We start from the raw sequence: 21,648 nt of genomic DNA, 5'->3' as shown, positions 1-21,648 counted from the left end.
GACCTTTTTATCCCCTCATCCCCAACTCTGAGACTAACAGTAATCAACATATCACAGACATGGCAACTCTCAAGAAATGTAATAACGGAACATCCATCCAGGAAAAGTGCTGATAACAATATTTTAAAGACGACTGCTATGCCAGCCTTAATCAATGTAATATAAATCTAACATTGAAACCATATAGCAGTAATAAAGGAAACATGATATACATCACATTTTAATTTACGACCAGCTAGACATCATGTTTTAGTGAAAATTCCGTATCAATATCACCATCCAATCAGTTGGAGTACCAGGATTTTTTAACGTGCCACTGTGAAACCTATATTTGGTGTCAGATTCGGACAACAATATGTTATGAAGTCATTTAGCAAAAATTCCATGTTAATACAAGCTCCCAGAATAACAAAAAGGATACTTTAATCATGGCCCCATGTCGATATGACCATCCATGTGGGAGTGGTGGCTATATTTGATACCTGAGAGACATTGTTTTGTTCAGGACAAACTAGACTTTGAGGTGAATGTGTCTGTAAAGTCTAGTGGCAGTCCCACAAGTTGTTTAGAAGGAGTAGCAGATACCATACACCCCGGGGAAATGACCATCACGTAACCTCTTCTGGTCTGTGACCATATGGGATTAAAAACAAACCACACATATTTTTCTTTAGATTTAATTCTGGAGATTACCATTCAGATTCCTCAATGTTAATTATGTAGCGGTGTTAGAAAACAAGGTAAAAGTTCCAAGAAAATTCTTCCTAAAATTGTGTTGAGCATCAAAGATTGTCACTAGGGTCCAAAAGAAACCCTACTGAAAATATTGCAATATGATTCTTGCACACAAAAAGAAGTTTCTTCTCCAAATTCAGGAATGCAAACTCATAGAAGCTAAAATTATATATATATATATATATATATATATATATATATATATATATATATATATATATACTCTTCATACAAATAAATGCAAACAATTTAATGGCATTGCTGTCATGCTTCAAAACTGTAACGGAATGAAAATATTCTACTTTTCATTCGTGTGATCATTCTTTACTAACACTATGATCTTGCATACTACTGTCAAAGAAATTATTTGTACTGAGAAACCGATACACTTTATAAATAAATTTACCACTTGTAAGTTGTATAGATTTACTATGCATTACCAACTTATAAAACATATATTTCACAAAGTGAAAAACAATTAATCCACCAGAAAACAGTAATAATTTATCTGGGGCTATCTAAAGTTAAGTTTGACACATGTTTACTTATAAAAGTCTACCAATAATAAGGCGCAGTCATGTGTACAAAATTCACAGATGTAAAGTTGAAAGTTAATATATTGCGATAAAATAAACTAGATATACAAATCAAAATGACTAACTTTATTTGAAAGTACATAAAATAAAGCACTATCCAGAATTATTCGATGTAAATTTTCTGCTGCTTCTTGAAGAAGCTATTGATTTCCTTGACCACTGGGCGATTTTCTGGTTTGAAACTCCAGCACAAACGTATCATCATTTCAACCGTACCATCGATTTTGATGTCAACAGGAAAGTCTGGCACTGCTCCTTTTTCACCGCTTTGCGTTCGCAGTTGGGCATAAGTGAAGTCGTAAAATGGTTCTTCTTCACAGATAACTTCATAAGTGATCAGAGACAATGAGTAGGCATCGGCAAGCATCATATCTCTTGCCGACAACCGCTCTCCACGCAGTACTTCTGGGGCAGAATATCTTGGTGTGCCAACATTACGTGCAAGTTCTTCGGAACCAGACACAGACGTTTCTGTGTTAGCTTTAATCATGGCGAGGCCAAAGTCGGTGATTTTAGCTAAACATGTTTCTCCAGACACGTAATCCAGCAATACATTCTGCGATTTCAAATCACAGTGGGCAAAGTCTTGCTCGTGGAGATATTCAAGACCGCTGCAGGTTTGCCTAATTATCTGCAAACGTTCTTCCTCTGAGAAATCTATTTCCTCATTCATGTGCAGTGCATCAAACAAGCTCATTGGCATGTACTCCATGACAATGCTGAGGTTTGGGGTCTTGGTGCAAGCACCGATGAACTTGACAATGCATGGATGATCCAACCCACAAAAAATAGTGATCTCATCCATAAATTCTTGTAACCTTCTTTTGGACACCCGCTGAAGTCGAAGCTTTTTCACAGCTACAACTGATCCTTTCCATCGGGCAAAGTAGACATCACCAAACCCGCCTTGACCAATCTTTCGTCCCAATTCAATGTCCTCAAATTGGATCACATCTCCAGAATATTCCTCCAGAATTTCAGCTTTAGTTTTGGGAGGTTTGTTCTCATTTTGTTCTTGTGCCCACGTCATTTCTTCCAGCTTCCGATTAATCAGGCTCAAGGCAATCTCCAGAGAATATGGATCTGTGTCACAACCTCCCTCATAGCCATCATCGTACTGGAATTTAAAAAAAAATGTAAATGAAAGCATGGTGAATATGATGTTTTTTTCTGAACCTTACAATCTTGATTTAGTCAGCATTCTAAACTAGTGTGTATTTGTCTCTCTGACACAGTATGTCCATGTTATTAAACAGGAACCATTCCAAAACCAGACACATGAATAATCTATGCATATCGCAGTCTGGTGAATACAGCAATTTTCCACTGATACAGCCACAGGTTTTTTCGCTAATAAGACCAACAAAGTGCTAAAAATAATGGTTGCCAAAACCTGGTCATTGGTCTTTCCAGGTTTTCCACTTAATTTAAAAATGAAGTCTTACTGTACTTCTTGAGTTGTCAAAGAAACAAATTATTGCAGCTGTATTTATAAAGTCATTGGACCTTGACATTAAGCCAATCAAAGCATTATTATTATTATTATTATTATTATTATTATTATTATTATTATTATTATTATTTGCTACCAATAGATAATTGTAAACATACAGTGTCATTCTGATAGTGCCTCATGATTTCCTGTGCAGCTTGGACCTGTTTACTCTTCCTTGATAAGGGCATGCTACCACGTGGTTTGCCAACCCGTCTGAGGGATTGATTGAGAAAGTTATCAACATACACCTTGTCTTGTGTGGAGACTCCAGATTCTGATTTTGCTCTGCTAGAAGAATGGACAGCCGTCCCTAAAGGCTTCCCTACCCTGTCAAGTCTCCTGTTTAATGCATTATCCACGTATACCCTTGCATGGGGAGATATGGCTATGGGACTGGTTCCGATACCAGAATCTCTAGAACTACTACTTGAAACAACCATGCTTCCATGTTCCATCCCAACTCTACCCAGGCTCCTGTTGTAGGAATTGTCTACGTAGGTTTTTGGACTGCTCACGCCAAATGATGAGGAAGCTCCACCACCAGATGCCCCACTGGATGAACCGACTCCACCAAAACTACTTCCACCACCAGAACTACTTCTTGAAACTACCATGCTACCATGTTCCATCCCAACTCTACCCAGGCTCCTGTTGTAGGAATTGTTTACGTATCTCTTTGACATTCTGACAAATTATGCCTACAAAAAAGAAAGAAAGGCTGTAAGCACATGACCTTCATATTATACATGCCTACTTTTAATTCTTATTCTGTTTATTCTACTGATGAAGTTAGACAAATATCATAAATCCTGTTCTGCAAGTCAGGTTGGTGTCGGCAAATCTTGGTCTATCCTGTCCACAGTCTGGACCATGTTATATATCAGCCTATGTGGCGAAGTCTCATAAATTCAGACAAATTTAAAGCTATTTGGTTTGAAAAGGATTGTATTGTGCTGAAGACCTAAGATCTAGATGGTATACAATTGGAGTAGGAATGGATTTATGAACCTTATGATCCACACAATGCATTTCACCTCTCTGAGGTATTAGAAGGGAATGGGGTAGTTTATTGGTCTAAGTTAACAAATATCAGAAACAACATTTAGAACAATCTCCACGGCTAATCCCTATACAATTTACTATATGTACCCATTCCTCCTGTTCTAGACCTAGATCCATTGTTAATAAACATACATCTGTAGCATATATAATCTGAGTTTTGTCTCGTATGTCAGCAGATTAAATATGTAAGGGATGATATACTCACGATTTCTGAGAAAACAAATCATATTCCTATCAATTTCATGGAGGTATTTCTCGATGAAAAGTCCTTCAAGTTTGCAAAGCCAGCTATTAAGCAGTTATCCTATGCCAACACCAACTGGTGTCGGTGAATTCCAACATTTCGATAGGCAATGGACTCTAACTCTACACTCAAATATAGCAGTCCAAATATTTAAAAAAAATGGGGTGGCAATGGTCTCGGGAAACTCAGATTATTGCATATGCTATGCGTTCTCCTGTTAGTCAAAACACGAAAAGTTTGGTTCAATACATTTTCAAAAATGTCACGGTATTCTAAATTCTTCATCCTGACCTAACCCATATGCCAACTGTTGTGTCAATTCCATCTAACTTAAAATGACTGTTATAGACAGGTGGGCATACAGAGCCGATTAGTAATTGATTTAAAGCATCTTATAATCTCATATTATCATCATTCATATTGTTACGTGGTTCTAAACAACAATGAGTAAAACAGAAAGTTAGTACTTTACCTGACGTGCTTATTCTGATAGTTCCAGGTATGTATTTATTCTAACAGTCACAAGCATGTACTTATTCTAATGGCAGGTATGTACTTTTTCTGGAAGTCACTGATATGTTCTGATTCTAAAGTCACATGTATGTATTTATTCTGATAGTGGCATGCATGTACCTAATTTGACAGTTATAGGTATGTACGTATTCTGACGATCACTGGTATATAATAAATATATACATTATTAACACCACTTCTACTCTAGACTCGTACGAATTCACATCAGCTGGGATAAGGCAGGTCATTTACAATCGAAACTCTAACAATACAAAATGAATTAGTATCAGGTGGCTTACACCCCAGCCATCAGGCCATGCCGCATGAGGTAGGCGTGATTAATTCTTATAATAAATAAGAAATATAGCCATTTCTAGACTCAAAATTAGATAAATAAGGTGGTCAAAACTCCCAAAAGAATCAGAGTTCGCTGAACAATGCATTATATCTAACAAAAAATAAGAGAAAATTATGACAGTTTAGTTACTCTAAGGTGGCAAATATCCAAACCATTAGCCCTCCACGTCCCCTTTTCCCGCACAAAGCGGAACTAAAATTAACTACAAAAGTACAGGACCCTAATTATTAACAAACAGTACTTAACTGCTTTCACCCGGCTGTCATATCAAAGACTTTAAAAAAATAGTACTAACAGCTAAAATCCAAATCACACACCCATACAGTCCGAAAAATCAAACCCACAAATCTGTGTTGTTACTGGTATACGATGTTGTGTCTGATGTCACCTGTTCACTAAAATGTGCAATTTTGCTGCATCCAAATAGCAGCAAAAGAGGGCGAACAGACTTTTTGCTAGAACATCAATATTGAAAAAATAAAGCTTCCTACCAAAAATGAAAATATAAGGTCAATAACGCCAAACCTAAGCTTCTAACTAACAGAGAGTTTCTCTAATTGGGTTAGTCTATTTTGTTACTAAACTTTTGTTGTTAGTGTTGTTGTTGTTGTTTTATTTTAAAGTTTGCGCGCGTGTTTACAAGCCGGATGCTGCTGCAATTAAATAATTATTATATCAACCAAATATATTATCAAGACTTATACGATTTATTGTTATAAATCCGTGTGGAGTAGATTGTGGTTTTGAAAAGAAGTTTTTAAATCTGATTATTTCCATATCTCCGCTGCACCAAATCTGATGAATATTTCTTAATGTATGTGTATCGCTTCCGTTAAATACAACTAAAATATTGCAATTGTCTCTGATCACTTTAGGTATTTGTGTATATCGCCAAGTAACATAAATTACATCAGTATTTTTATGTCTGCCTCAAGAAAATATCCGAGCTGGATTTGATCAGACGCAATAAAATATTCCTCAACATGATGTTTCCAAGGAAACGAAGTTCAATATTCTTGATGTTTCATGAATTACTTCTTTTTGTCTGTGAGAAATTCACTTAAGGTTGGTTCTGGTGTTCCACGATACTCTGATGGGACTTCAGGCCAGCCTAGCACGGACTGGATCGTTGATTGATAAATATCTACAACGTAATCGGGAGAATATATTTCAATCGCGGATGATAATGTCGGCTTGTGGACTGTTGTAGTTTTCTTGGATTTTCTTTCGATCATAGATTTTATTCTGAGCTGGAGTTCCTCATTGATTTCTTCGATTTGATAATTACCTGTATATAAGCAGACAACTTGCCATTATGGAGTTTAATCGGGTAATGTTTATTTGCAAATACAAGCGAATCATTTGTAGGTATTCCACCGAATGACTTTGATCTGACATTTGGCCAGCTATGATATACTCGTGAGTGTGCTAGCGCTATTTCTTTTGCTGGAATTGCAGCTGGCAAATTAATATTAAATTCTGGATTATTTGGACTTACCGATAGCATCGTAGTTTTTGACGGAGTTGTGTTAACGCCAATTTGTTGCAGTAATTCGTTTGGCGTTGACACTCTTCTTCTTCTTCTTCTTCTTCTTATTATTATTATTATTATTATTATTATTATTATTATTTTCTAAATCCTGATTATTCGGATCTTGTGTAGTGCCTTCACGGTAGATTTCAAACATCTCTAAAAACTCAGCGTCTGAAATTGTTCCATCACTAAGGCCTGAAGATATTAACAAAGACAATTTAGAATACGCTGTTGCTGCAGTATGTAGCTTTATTATATATTCATGCAATTCTGTATTTCTGTATGTTGGTATTTTTTGCGTTGATATTGGGAATACCAGCAACTGTTGTTGCAGCTAAAACCGAAATTAAGATAACCGCTGGTGATGTAATTGCTATTGGTTATATCAATACGCCGGTTCCAGCGAAAACAGCAGACGCCGAATAAGCAATTATATCAATAGCAAATTATGCGCCTATTGTTTTTTTTTTTTTTTTTTTTTTTTTTTTTCTTTGCATTTATTGGATATGATTTCGTTTGCCATTCACGTACTTGATCCAGGAGATCCACCTGACAAAGTTAGTGGGTAACGCTGTAAAATTGTGGTAGATATTATAAACGTTACAACTCCAAGTACTGCAAGCCTGTATATACCGGTAACAACAGCGCCGTGTCTAATGGTTTTCTTGAGTACTGACCATAATGCTTGATCATACGCTACTGTATATACCACGTTGATAATCTGCTTGTGTTGAACTTGAATCCGATTAATTTTTTTGACGATATCAGGGATTGCTCTGATAACATCTTTTAGTTTTGTTCTAATAGCATCGATATTACTCTGCTCTATCGTGATTAACTCTAAAAATGATTCAGCATCTTTGAAAACAATTAATCGTTTATTAATCATTTCAATGTCTGACATAGCTGTTTTAATATCGCCGAGTTTTGTGTTAATATCAACGAGTTTCACGTCAACAATCAACGGACATCCAAAGGATTCCTCTGCGATTTCATTAATTTTTCCAACATTTCTACGAAGATTTGAAAACATATTTACGTGAACGTCATACTCAGTTTGTACAATAGTTAATTTAGTATCTACTGTATTTTATTTATTGTCTACATATCTTTTTGCTGCAGCATCTTCATCAGATGTTGAATCTCTAAAAACAATTATTTTGTTTCCGTTCATGCTGGGTTCACCTGTCACTGTATCACCGGTAGATCGTAAACGATTAGCAGCACTTTTTGCAATTTCATTTCTAATTGTTGAGAGTGATATATTTGAGTCTCTGATTCTACCGCCGTCAGTAAATACTGGAATGTTATCCGTAGTAGCACCGAGAACTCTACGAACTATATCATTCAATTTGATATTACTCGTATTTAAAACACCGTATGTTTCTTGAAAAACAACAACTTCATCTCAGTCAACTCCAGAGAGGTTCATAATATCGGAAAGTTCATCTTTAGTCGCGTCAAGTGACAAATCAATGTCATCTTTTTTATTCCATGTCTTTGATAAAAGTAGATCTTTTATAAATATCAATCATTATATTTACTGCTAGCGTATAAATTAACAATTTTATTTGGAGGAAGATCAAATCTTGAAACAGCATTCAAAACATTAATTACTTCACTGCCACATATTAGCGGATCGGTTATTGTTTGTGTTGGTAATGTTAAATACCAGACTGGAGTTTTTATTGTGTTTTTTTAACTTATAAAATCTTTTGGTGGAGCCAACGCATACGAATCAAAATAAATAATTCCACGTGGATCAATTGCGTATGACACCCAATGAATGCCAGGACCAGAACTCTTATCAATATTATTGGCTGTTTGGGTAATTGATCACTCATAAAACACCTGTAAATAAAATTATATTTGATTTTAGCAGCAATAAGTAAATCAAAATTTGACATTGGAAAGATTAACGAAGTGCTCCTGGAAATCTCAGATCTTTTCCGTATTAATAAGGGGTTCCTGACAATCTTAGACCTTTTCCTCCTTTTTAAATAATTTTCCGGTTGCATCCATTAATGCCATTCCAGCAGCGGTTCCAACAACACCAGGTGCAGCTTCTTTTGCTACAGCTGGAGTTTCGGCAGCTATTAATGCTGGTATAGCTGCAAGAAGTGGAAACATGCCACCGGTTTTCATTGTCTTTAATCGCACTTGCAGAAAGATTGAGTTTAACGCCGGTTTTTGATTGTTTAGCGTTATTCAAATGCCTGAGTTGACGTTCTGACAATGATAGTTTATTTTGATCACCTAAGAATTGATCTCGCTTTAGTGATGTTTTCATTCCACAGTTCTTTGCTGACTTTTTTTGATTTAAGGTTTTTAATCCGACCAGGAGTCCGACTGACACTAACGTGATGATATGACATTATAAATATCGTAAGTGATTGAATTACATGATTTAATTACATGTTTGGAAAACATTACATGTTTAATACTGGAGCGTCAGTGAGTCTCATTTGTCCACCAACACCTTCAAGTAACATGGCTTTGTCGCTGATTATAACCGCGATTGCTCTATAAGCACCATGAACAATTGGTGGACCAACTACAGCAACAGGAGGTTGTTTTACATGAGACCGGCCATGGATATCAACGACTGACTGTCTAGATAAATCAAGATGCTCCAACGAAAAGTAATAGATCGGATACAGATTTGCAAAATCAAATTGTGTATTGGCAAACCCGTGTCTATGTTTTGATCACGTCCCATAAATGTCATTGATCGATGATATGCACGCGCTACATGATTTTGGTCAAAATTCAACAATATATCCCCAGCTGGTTCTTGATATCCGTTTATCTGCACTAACTCCAAGTTTGTCAAAAAACATATGACTATATATTTGTGAATTTAATCGCGAAAAGCAACAAATATATGTCGTGGTGCAGAAACACCTTGCTGTGATGCTATGTGCCATGTAAAAAACAACAACATTCACGTTAGTTTGAACACTGTCCGTGGTCACTGTCAACCATGATAACAATGATTTACCATCCTGATCCATAAAAGAGATTAATTTTTGTTCTTCGGCTATCGTTGGAGTCATCACCGGCATCCACAACGAAAGTTTTGTAAGTATTACTTCACCATCAGCACCATTAGGTCGCCAAATTGCATCATCGTCGGTAGCCATTCTTACAAGTGAAACTGTGTGTCTCGCCCCAAAGATATCTTTTCTAACGTTTCTACAAAATCCAAAGATATGAGATAATGGAATTGCACATGAAAATCTTCTACGATCATCTTTTAAGATTGATCGTCGTGATAAAAATCCCATGTTGTAATCTGGATTAGCACCATGAACCACCGGACACACATCAGCCGTTCTCGGCAGCGTTTCTTCGTCGTCTCATATTATACAATCTTCTGTCAGGTTGTGTCGGGCCGGCTGATTTTGTATATTCATCTGAATATCTTGCTAGACCTATCATTGTCGTTGCAATGTCGACGTCCTTCTGAATTGATTCAATATTACTTCCGTCGAGGGGCCCCGCGTGGCTGAGTGGACTAAAGCGCTCTCCGTTACCGATCACTGCCATCTCACCTCTGTCTGCGTGGGTTCGAGTCTAGGATTCGGCTAATGTGGGTATGTGAGAAAGCTGGCCAGTAGCTTCTCGTGGGTCGGTGGTGCTTCCTGGAGTTTTCCCGGGTTCTTCCTCCACCATTAATACTGGCCGCCATGCATAGCCTATCGTGTGCTTAAAAATGGCGTTAAAACCCACAACAGCAACAACAACTTCCGTAGATAATATACGTGGCACTGGCAAATAACGCCATGATACCGTTGTTGACAAAACTAATACCAACATCAGCTGCGTATTCAGTGTCATCTGTTTGTATAACTACACATACTGCTTCAACGAATGCTTCAGCAGGTAAAAAAATTAGTCTTTTCAAAAATACCCTCCAATGTCTTCCTAGGCAAATCTTTTCCTTTAATATTTTTAAGTTCTTCAATACAGCCGTCCCTAATATTTTTAATCAATTCAGTATTTTATTTTTTTACTTTAGATTTGGGTGCAAGATCTTTTTAATTTCACTAATACCTTCAACAATTTCTTCACCTACAGGAGAAGGCTCCTGTTGTAGGAATTGTCTACGTATTGTTTTGACATTTTGACAGATTATACCTAGAGAAAGAAAGAAAGGCTGTAAGCACATGACCTTCATGACCTTCATATTATACCTGCCTACTTTTAATTCTTATTCTGTTTATTCTACTGATGAAGTCAGGCACATATCATAAATCCTGTTCTGCAAGTCAGGTTGGCGTCGTCAAATATTGGTCTATTCTGTCCACAGTTTGAACCATGTTATATATTAGCCTATGTGGCGAAGTCTCATAAATTCAGACAAATTTAAAGCTATTTGGTTTGAAAAGGATTGTATTGTGCTGAAGACCTAATATCTAGATGGTATACAATTGGAGTAGGAATGGATTTATGAACCTTATGATCCACACAATGCATTTCACCTCTCTGAGGTATTAGAAGGGAATGGGGTAGTTTATTGGTCTAAGTTAACCAGTATTAGAAACAATATTTAGAACAATCTCCACGGCTAATCCCTATACAATTTACTATATGTACCCTTTCCTCCTGTTCTAGACCTAGATCCCGTGTTAATAACCAAAAATCTGTAGCATATATAATCTGAGTCTTGTCTCGTCTGTCAGCAGATTAAATACATAAGGAATTATATACTCACGATTTCTGAGAAAACAAATTATATTCCTATAAATTTCATGGAGGTATTTCTCGATGAAAAGTCCTTCAAGTTTGCAAAGCCAGCTAGTAAGCAATTATCCTATGCCAACATCAACTGGTGTCGGTGAATTCCAACATTTCGATAGGCAATGGACTATGACCCTACACTCAAACATAGAAGTCCAAATATTAAAAAAACGGGGTGGCAATGGTCTCGGGAAACTCAGAATATTGTATATGATATGCGTTCTCCTGTTAGACAAAGAAACGAAACGTTTGGTTCAATATATTTTCAAAAATGTCACGGTATTATAAATTATTGATCCTGCCCTAAAAGCAACCCTATTGCCAACTGTTTTGTCAATTCCATCTAACTGAAAATGACAGTTATAGACAGGTGGACATACAGAGCCGATTAGCATTTGATTTAAAGCTTATAATCTCATATTATCATCTTTCATATTGTTACGTGGTTCTAAACAACAATGAGTAAAGCAGAAAGTTAGTACCTTACCTGACGTGCTTATTCTGATAGTTCCAGGTATCTATTTATTCTAACAGTCAAGGGTATGTAATTATTCTAACAGTCACAAATATGCACTTATTCTAATGGTTACAGGTATGTACTTATTGTGGTAGTCACTGATATGTACTGATTCTAAAGTCACGTGTATGTATTTATTATGATAAGTGACATGTATGTACCTATTTTGACAGTTATAGCTATGTACGTATTCTGACAATCACTGGTATATAACACCACTTCACTCTAGACTGATACGAATTCATATCAGCTGGGATGAGGCAGGTCATTTACAATCGAAACTCTAACAATACAAAATGAATCAGTATCAGGTGGCTTACACCCCAGCCATCAGGCCATGCCGCATGAGGTAGGCATGATTAATTCTTATCATAAACACTGAAAATTAGATAAATAAGGTGGTCAAAACTTCCAAAACAATCAGAGTCCGCTGAACAATGCATTGTATCTAACAAAAACTAAGAGAAAATTATGACAGTTTAGTTACTCTAAGGTGGCAAATACCCAAGCCATTAGTCCTCCCAGTCCCCATTCCACGCACAAAGCGGAACTAAAATTAACTACAAAAGTACAGGACCCTAATTATTAACAAACAGCACTTAACTGCTTTCACCCGGCTGAGTCATATCAAAGACTTTTTAAAAAATAGTACTAACAGCTAAAATCCGAATAACACACACACACATACAGTCCGAAAAATCAACCCCACAAATATGTGTTGTTACTGGTATACGATGTTGTGGGTATGATGTCACCTGTTCACTAAAATGTGCAATTTTGCTGCATGCAAATAGCAGCAGAGAGGGTGAGCAGACCTTTTGCTAGAACGTCATTTTTGAAAAAAGAAAACTTCCTACCAAAAATGAAAATATAAGGCCAATAACGCCAAACCTAAGCTTCTAACTAACAGAGAGTTTCTCTAATTGGGTTAGTCTATTTTGTTACTAAAATTTTGTTGTTAGTGTTGTTGTTTGTTTTTTTTTAAAGTATGTGCGCGTGTATACAAGCCGGATGCTGCTGCAATTAAATAATTATTATATCAACCAAATATATTATCAAGACTTATACGATTTATTGTTATAAATCCGTGTGGAGTAGAATGTGGTTTTGAAAAGAAGTTTTTAAATCTGATTATTTCCATATCTCCGCTGCACCAAGTCTGATGAATATTTCTTTGTGTATGTGTATCGCTTCCGTTAAATACAACTAAAATATTGCAATTATCTCTGATCACTTTAGGTATTTGTGTATATCGCTGAGTAACATAAATCACATCAGTATTTTTATGTCTGCCTCGAGAAAATATCAGAGATGAATTTGATTGTTTGTCCAGCCTCACATCATCATATACAATTAAATTATTACTAAAGATATCGTTATCTACAGATGGGGCTTCATCAATATCGGTGATAAAATTAATAATATCATTTACCATCTTCATTCAGCAAGTTTGCATTTTCATTAAAATCTTCAAGTACAACGTAGCATCTCTGATCATCTATAGATGGAGCTACTAAATATAACGTATCCCACCTGAGCAATCTCATTATCAAATTAAGTAATAATTGAGTTTTACTAGACCCGGACGGACATATTATTATCATTCTGATATAATTGTTTTGGTAGTGCTGGATCTTTAACTGGTTCTTGTTTTCGTATCGCTGAGATATCAATGACATCCATGTTATACAGATATAATAAATAACACGGATCTATTTTGTGTTCGATGTAGAGCATCCACCCCCACAAGTGGATTAACAACAATAATAACAAAAAAATGAAAAGCGTGTACTTACAGGTAAACGTGTTAAATGTGGTACAAACAAATATACATTTATCTCTCTGATACAGTTAGGACACAAATGTGTCTGGTGGTGATATCGCTGCCTCATTAGGAAAATTACCAGGAGCTCCATGGGCTAAATACCTAGGAGATAAGGGTCTTCCAGGATATAATTATTGCAGTCACGGAACTCGACTTTATATTCGACATGACGAGCAAGATCAACCAAGATCTGGTGAATATCCAAAAATAGCTATAGATAAAGCATGTCATTTTCATGGTCTATCTTATAAAAGTTACGATCTGCAACAATGACATAATGCAGATGTGTAGCTGATTCATGCATTAAATTCCATAAAAAAATTAAATCTTTTAAAGAATCATTATCTAATTGGTTGATAAGGTCTGCGATAAAGTAAATTATTATTCGGAGCCGGTAATTATTCAACTGCTAATTAAAATAATGGAATTCATGTATTATAGCCCAATTGGATTTTGGAAAGGTAGAGCAGCTATTAGTAAACTTGCTGATGCCGCAGATGTTACACGTTCTGTAGCTGCAAAATGGTTAGCACGACAGGCAATATGGCCAATTTTTCCTACCAACACCTAAAACACTTCCACATGCACATTTTGATGTCAGCACTTTTAATGAAGTTCATCAAACAGATATTTTTTTCTCCACATGATACTATTAAAATTGGAAGATTATATTAACATATAAATACGCGTTAACTGTCATTGACGTTACATGTAGGTATAAGGAAGCAGAGCAGTTATCAACTTAAACAGCAACTGAAGTTTCTTGTACTTTTGAACGAATTTATCAACAAGCACCCTTACGATGGCCAAAATTATTACAAGTTGATCCTGCAAAGGAATTTCTTGGTGCGGTATCGTCGTTGGATGAAAAAACATAACGTCAAAATCCGAGGAAGGCATACTGCAATTCATCGTGATCAGGCAATTGTTGATCGATTTAATAGAGCACATGCTGAGCGGTTATTTGGATTTCAATTTGAGAAGGAAATAATTCAGAAAGATACGAAATCTCGCGAGTTGGTTGCAAGATTACCAAGTGTGACAGCTGCGTTAAATAATGAAATTACTCGAACAACTGCTATGAAACCTATTAATGCGATCACACTAAAAAAAATATATATCAATACAACTACATGAATTTTCAAACAACCAGTACTAGGTAATGTTACTGTAACATAACTATATGACCCCGGTGAATTTGAAGGTGATATAAAAGAGCGACTGATCCTACTTGGAGTATTAAAGCACATACAATTTCCAACGTGGTTACATCTACGGGTAGACCTGCAATCAACAGATTAGATTCAACTGCTCCTCAACATGGATTTGTACGCGAGTAATTACAAGTAATTATTTTATAATGATTAAAGAACAATTGTAATAATGTTATCGGTTTAGGATCTCGATAAAATTGTTTTCTGGGACTAATATATTTATCAACACTAGCACGTACTGTTTCGACGATAATTTTATTAATAAATTCGAGATCTGATCTAAGTTGGTTTAGATGCTGTACTGACTCGATGATCTGTTAATTTATATCATCATTGTACTGAGATAGAGAGGAAAACAAATTTCGTAAATCCGCAAATGACTTAGAGTGTTCAGAGTTAATATGTACCAAAAAAGTTTTATTAAGATATTCTTCGTCGATATTTGGATTATACTTATTTTCATGGTCAATAATATATACAGTACTTCTCAATTTAGGAAGCCTCATACCATCAGACGCAATAAAATTTTCTCATCATGATGTTTCCAAAGAAACGAAGTTCAATATTCTGGACTTTTCATGAATTATTTTTTTTGACTCTGAGAAATTCAGTCAAGGTTGGTTCTGGTGTTCCACGATACTATGGTGGGACTTCAGGCCAGCCTGGCACGGACTGGATCGATGATTGATAAATATGTAAAATATAGTCGGGAGAATAAATTTCAATCGCGGATGATAATGTCGGCTTGTGGACTGTTTTAGCTTTTTTGGAATTTCTTTTGATCATAGATTTTATTCTGCGCTGGAGTTCGTCATTGATTTGTTCGATTCGATAATTACCTGTATATACGCAGACGACGTGTCATTCTGGAGTTTCATCGCGATAATGTTTATTTGCAAATACAAGCGTATTATTTGCTGGTAATCCACCGAATGACTTTTATCTGATAATTGGCCAACTATGATATACTCGTAATTGTACTAGCGCTATTTCTTTTGCTGGAATTGCAGTTGGAAAATTAATATTAATTTCTGGATTATTGAACTTACCGATATCATCGCAGTTTTTGACAGAGTCGTGTTAACGCCAATTTCTTGCAGTAATTCGTTTGGCGTTGACACTGTTCTTGTTCTTGTTCTTCTTCTTGTTCTTGTTCTTCTTCTTGTTCTTCATTCTTCTTCTTCTTTTTCTTCTTCTTCTTCTTCTTATTAATATTATTATTATTATTATTATTATTATTATTATTATTATTATTATTTTCTTTATCCTGCTTATTCGGATCTTCTAAAGTGCCTTCACGGTAGATTTCAAGCATCTCTGCAAGCACAGCGTCTGAAATTATCCATCACTATGGCCTGAAGACATTAACGAAGCCAATTTAGAATACGCTGTTGCTGTTGTATGTACCTTTATTATATATTCATGCAATTCTGTATTTCTGAATGTTGGTATTTTTTGCGTTGATATTAAGAATATCAGCAACTGTCGTTGCAGCTAAAACCGAAATTAAGATAACAGCTGGTGATGTCATTGTTATTGGTTATATCAATACACCAGTTCCAGCGATAACAGCAGACGCTGAATAAACAATTATATTAATATGAATTATGCGCCTATTGTATTTTTTAATGCATTTATTGTATATATATATATATATATATATATATATATATATATATATATATATATATATATATATATATATATATGTGTGTGTGTGTGTGTGTGTGTGTGTGTGTGTGTGTGATATTTTTGTTTGCCACTAAAGTACTTAATTATATCTGTAGTGTTGTTCTGCAGCATCACGTTGAATGTTAATCGGAAGGCTCATTATTTAATTCGGTGGGAATTTGGCTACTAATTCAAGGCAACGATAATAAATGAAGCCGCGATTTTTCTTCTGGTTACAAAGTAAATGCTTCCTCGTCGTTTTAATCTAACATCACTAACATAGATCCAGGAGATCCACCTGACAAAGTTAGTGGGTAACGCAGTAAAATTGTGGTAGATATTAAAAACGTTACAACACCAAGTACTGCAAGCCTGTATATACCGGTAACCACAGCGCGACGTCTAATGGTTTTATTGAGTGGTAACCATAATGCTTGGTCAGACGCTACTCTATATACCACGTTGATAATCTGCATGTGTTGAACTTGAATCCAATTAATCTTTTGACGATATCAAGGATTTCTCTTATAACATCTTTTAGTTTTTTCCTAATATCATCGATATTACTCTGCGCTATCGTGATTAACTCTGAAAATAATGTAGCATCTTTGAAAACAACTAATCGTTTATTAATCATTTCAATGTCTGACATAGCTGTTTTAATATCGCCGAGTTGTGTGTTAATATCAACGAATTTCACGTCAACAATCGAAGGACTTCCAAAGAATTCCTATCCGATTTCATTAATTTTTCTAACATTTCTACGAAGATTTGAAAACATATTTATGTGAACGTCATACTCAGTTTGTACAATAGTTAATTTAGTATCTACTGTATTTTATTTATTGTCTACATATCTTTTTGCTGCCGCATCTTCATCAGATGTTGGATCTCTAAAAACAAATATTTTATTTCCGTTCATGCTGAGTTCACCTGTCACTGTATCACTGGTAGATCGTAAATGATTAGCAGCACTTTTTGCAATTTCATTTCTAATAGTTGCGAGTGATATATTTGAGTCTCTGATTCTACCGCCGTCAGTAAATACTGGAATGTTATCCGTAGTAGCACCGAGAACTCCACGAACTGTATCATTCAATTTGATATTTCTCGTATTTAAAACACCGTATGTTTCTTGAAAAACAACAACTTCATCTCAGTCAACTCTAGAGAGGTTCATACTGTCGGCAAGTTCATCTTTAGCCGCGTAAAGTGACAAATCAATATCATCTTTTCTTTTCCTTGTCTTTGATAAAAGTAGATCTTTTGCAAATATCAATCATTATATTTACTGCTAGCGTATAAATTAACAATTTTATCTGGAGGAAGATCAAATCTTGAAACAGCATTCAATACATTAATTACTTCACTACCACATATTAGCGGATCGGTTATTGTTTGTGTTGGCAATGTTAAATACCAGACTGGAGTTTTTATTGTGTTTCTTTAACCTCTAAATTCTTTTGGTGGAGCCAACGCATACGAATCAAAATAAATAATTCCACGTGGATCAATTGCCTATGACACCCAATGAATGCCAGGACCAGAACTCTTATCAATATTATTTGTTTGTTTTGGTAATTGATCGTTCATAAAAGACCTGCAAAAATAATTATATTTATTTTTTTAGAAGCAACACGTAAATCAAAATTTGACATTGGAAATATTAACGAAGTGTTCCTGGGAGTCTCAGACCTTTTCCGTATCGATAAGGGGTTCCTGACAATCTTAGACCTTTTCCTCCTTTTTAAATAATTTTCCGGTTGCATCCATTAGTGCCATTCCAGCAGCGGTTCCATCAACACCAAGTGCAGCTGCTTTTGCTACAGCTGGAGTTTCGGCAGCTATTAATGCTGGTATAGCTGCAAGAAGTGGAAATTTGCCACCTGTTTTCATTAAGTCTTTACTCGCACTTGCAGCAAGATTGAGTTTAACGCCGGTTTTTGATTGTTTAGCGTTATTCAAATGCCTAAGTTGACGTTCTGACAATGATAGTTTATTTTGAAAACCTACGAGTTGATGTCGCTTTAGTGATGTTTTCATTCCACAGTTCTATGCTGAATTTGATTGAAGGTTTTTAATCCGACTAGGAGCCTGTCTGACACTAACGTGATGATATGACATTATAAATATCGTAAGTGATTGAATTACATGATTTAATTACATGTTTGGAAAACATTACATGTTTAATACTGGAGCGTCAGTGAGTCTCATTTGTCCACCAACACCTTCAAGTAACATGGCTTTGTCGCTGAGTATAACTCCGATTGCTCCATAAGCACCATGAACAATTGGTGGACCAACTACAGCAACAGGAGGTTGTGTTACATGAGACCGGCCATGGATATCAACGACTGACTGTCTAGATAAATCAAGATGCTCCAACGAAAAGTAATAGATCGGATACAGATTTGCAAAATCAAATTGTGTATTGGCAAACCCGTGTCTATGTTTTGATCACGTCCCATAAATGTCATTGATCGATGATATGCACGCGCTACATGATTTTGGTCAAAATTCAACAATATATCCCCAGCTGGTTCTTGATATCCGTTTATCTGCACTAACTCCAAGTTTGTCAAAAAACATATGACTATGTGTTTGTGAATTTAATCGCGAAAAGCAACAAATATATGTCGTGGTGCAGAAACACCTTAAGGGCTGTGATGCTATGTGGCATGTAAAAAAAAAAAGACATTCACGCTAATTTGAACACTGTCCGTGGTCACTGTCAACCATGATAACAATGATTTACCATCCTGACCCATAAAGGAGATTAATTTTTGTTCTTCGGCGATCGTTGGAGTCATCACCGGCATCCACAACGAAAATTTGGTAAGTATTACTTTGCCATCATCACCAACAGGTCGCCAAATTGCATCATCGTCGGAAACGATTCTTACAAGTGAAACTGTGTCTCGCCCCAAAGGTATCTTTTCTAACGTTTCTACAAAATCCAAAGATATGGAATAGTGGAATTCCGCATGAAAATCTTCTACGATCATCATTTAAGATTTATCGTCGTGATAAAAATCCTATGTTGTAATCTGGATTAGCACCATGAACCACCGGATACACATCAGCCGTTCTCGGCAGCGTTTCTTGGTCGTCTCATATTATACAGTCTTCTGTCAGGGTGGTCAGTACCATCTTTGAAGAACATCATTGTCGGGCCAGCTGATTTTGTATATTCATCTGAATATCTTGCTAGACCTATTATTGTCGTGGCAATGTCGACGTCCTTCTGAATTGATTCAATATTTCTTCCGTCGATGATATACGTGGCACTGGCAAATAATGCCATGATACCGTTGTTAACAAAACCAAAACCAACATCAGCTGCGTATTCAGTATCATCTGTTTGTATAACTTCACCTTCTACTTCAATGAATGCTTCAGCAGGTAAAAAAATTGGTCTTTTCAGAAATACCCTACAATGCCTTCCTAGGAAAATCTCTTTCTTTTACATTTTTAAGTTCTTCAATACAGTCGTCTCTAAAAATTGTAATCAATTCAATATTATATTTTTTTACTTTAGATTTGGGTGCAAGATCTTTTTTAATTTCACTAATACCTTCAAGTATTTCTTCACCTAAAGGAGGAGGCTGAATAGCAGTTATTTCTGTGGGAATATCTTAAAATCTTTTTTGCTTGTTTAGTTCTTCTTGCTATCTTTTTAGTTTGCTCATCAGATTGTTTTAACGTTGGAAGAAGACGTCCAGTAGCTCCTGCAACTCTTTCAGCAACTTTTGAAACAGGCTTAAATAATTATTATGTACCTCGACATATTCAACTTGTGCTTCTTGACATTCTTGCAGTATAACAATAACAATAAATTGACAAGAACCTCGATCACGATATCTTACCTGACTTGATGAAATATTCGGTTGATATAATAATGATTTAATTATAGCAGCAGAAAGGGTGCGAACTCAGTGAAACGTCCGGCGGGCAAACACGAGCCCATACTTTTTAAAAATCACTAACGACTAAAATCAAGTAACAAAATAAACTAACCCAGTTAGAGAAACTCTTGGTTAGTTAGAAGCTTCGGTTTGGCAATACTGGCCTTATATATTCATTTTTCGTAGGAAGCTTTATTTTTTCAATTATTACGTTCTAACAAAAGGTCTGTTCACCCTCTCTGCTGTTCAGATCATTCCGGAACAAACTCACATATACTTTAGACACGTACAGGTAATTGGTAACGACCATATCAAGCGCGAAATTCAAAATGGCCACAGGACAGACGGTTGTGCTATTCCAGGTGAATTTACAAGTCATGATTTGCTCAGGAAATATAATCTACATGTCACCAAAAGAACCCTTCAGCCGACGGTAGCTACACAGCCACGAGAAATACCGGTAAGTGTATCACATGTACACCAATGTGTGCAGCCAAATTTAGATGCAGATAATTGCATTTTTTAATGAATATGTGATATTAGCCCCCCCCCCCACCCGAAAATCAATATTATCATGGATGAAGGGCTGATGTATCGGCCTAAGACACACACACACACACACACACACACACGTTTCGACACTGAACCCGTCTAAAATGTATAGCCTATGATGCCTTACCCAGTTCAAATTTCTTCCGCCTTCTTCTATAAAAAGAAATATAGCCTACTCATTTTAAATTGTGCAAGACGGCCTTGTAGTCTGGACCCATTGGGATTTGTTTTAGAACCCTGAAGTTAGTGTGTGGTCTCGTTGATGCATGTGCGGCTCTCCTGTTTTCTCCATTCCTTGCCTCGGCCGGACATCACAATTAATCCGTGTGCTTTGAACACATCAACGCATGTCGGGGGAGGCTTTAATTCCACAACACATGATCGAGAAGTCGTAAACCAACTTTGTGGGAATATGCAAGACGTACATGTCAATGGGGCCAACACATATATAATATAAGATCGTATCCTATCATCACACGTTCTGACATTTACAGGTACAGGTGTGTACTTATTATATCATTTATAGGTATGTAATTATTTTGACAGTAACAGGTATATACCATGTGCACTTGATTCCGGGATAAACTAATGTGTACACTCACCAATTAATTCACAGACACTTCATTCCGGGGTAAATTAATATGTACATTGTCCAATGAACACACAGGCACTTGAGTCAGGGGT

General features: G+C 36.0%; 1 protein-coding gene across 2 annotated transcripts; it reads right to left on the bottom strand.

Annotated features, from left to right (window-relative positions):
• Nucleotides 1-680: 680 nt before the first annotated feature.
• Nucleotides 681-11,905, bottom strand: LOC149792272 (uncharacterized). Of its 2 annotated transcripts, none has more exons than XM_089970820.1 (3): nucleotides 11,768-11,905; nucleotides 2,943-3,524; nucleotides 681-2,448 (listed from the first exon to the last, which is right to left on the bottom strand). In XM_089970820.1, exons 2-3 carry the CDS (start codon nucleotides 3,507-3,509, stop codon nucleotides 1,435-1,437), a joined length of 1,581 nt encoding a protein of 526 aa, XP_089826946.1. In that variant the 5' UTR covers nucleotides 3,510-3,524; nucleotides 11,768-11,905; the 3' UTR covers nucleotides 681-1,434. The 2 variants fall into 2 exon arrangements, with proteins under 2 accessions (XP_089826946.1, XP_089826947.1); XM_089970821.1 differs by lacking the exon at nucleotides 11,768-11,905 and adding an exon at nucleotides 4,605-4,674.
• Nucleotides 11,906-21,648: the final 9,743 nt, after the last annotated feature.

Source organism: Sinohyriopsis cumingii, chromosome 9, assembly GCF_028554795.1.
Source record: "Sinohyriopsis cumingii isolate HCF-2022 chromosome 9, ASM2855479v2, whole genome shotgun sequence".
In the NCBI taxonomy this organism is placed as follows: domain Eukaryota; kingdom Metazoa; phylum Mollusca; class Bivalvia; order Unionida; family Unionidae; genus Sinohyriopsis; species Sinohyriopsis cumingii.
Note: the sequence above shows the minus strand (reverse complement) of the source record. Positions and strands in the feature narration are given on the sequence as shown.

Excerpts from the sequence above, each read along its gene's own strand:
- LOC149792272 (XM_089970820.1), bottom strand. The coding sequence starts at position 3,509 with ATGTCAAAGAGATACGTAAACAATTCCTACAACAGGAGCCTGGGTAGA. Across the intron at positions 2,449-2,942 it reads GGCACTATCAGAATGACACT|TACGATGATGGCTATGAGGG; the intron begins GTATGTTTACAA and ends TTTAAATTCCAG.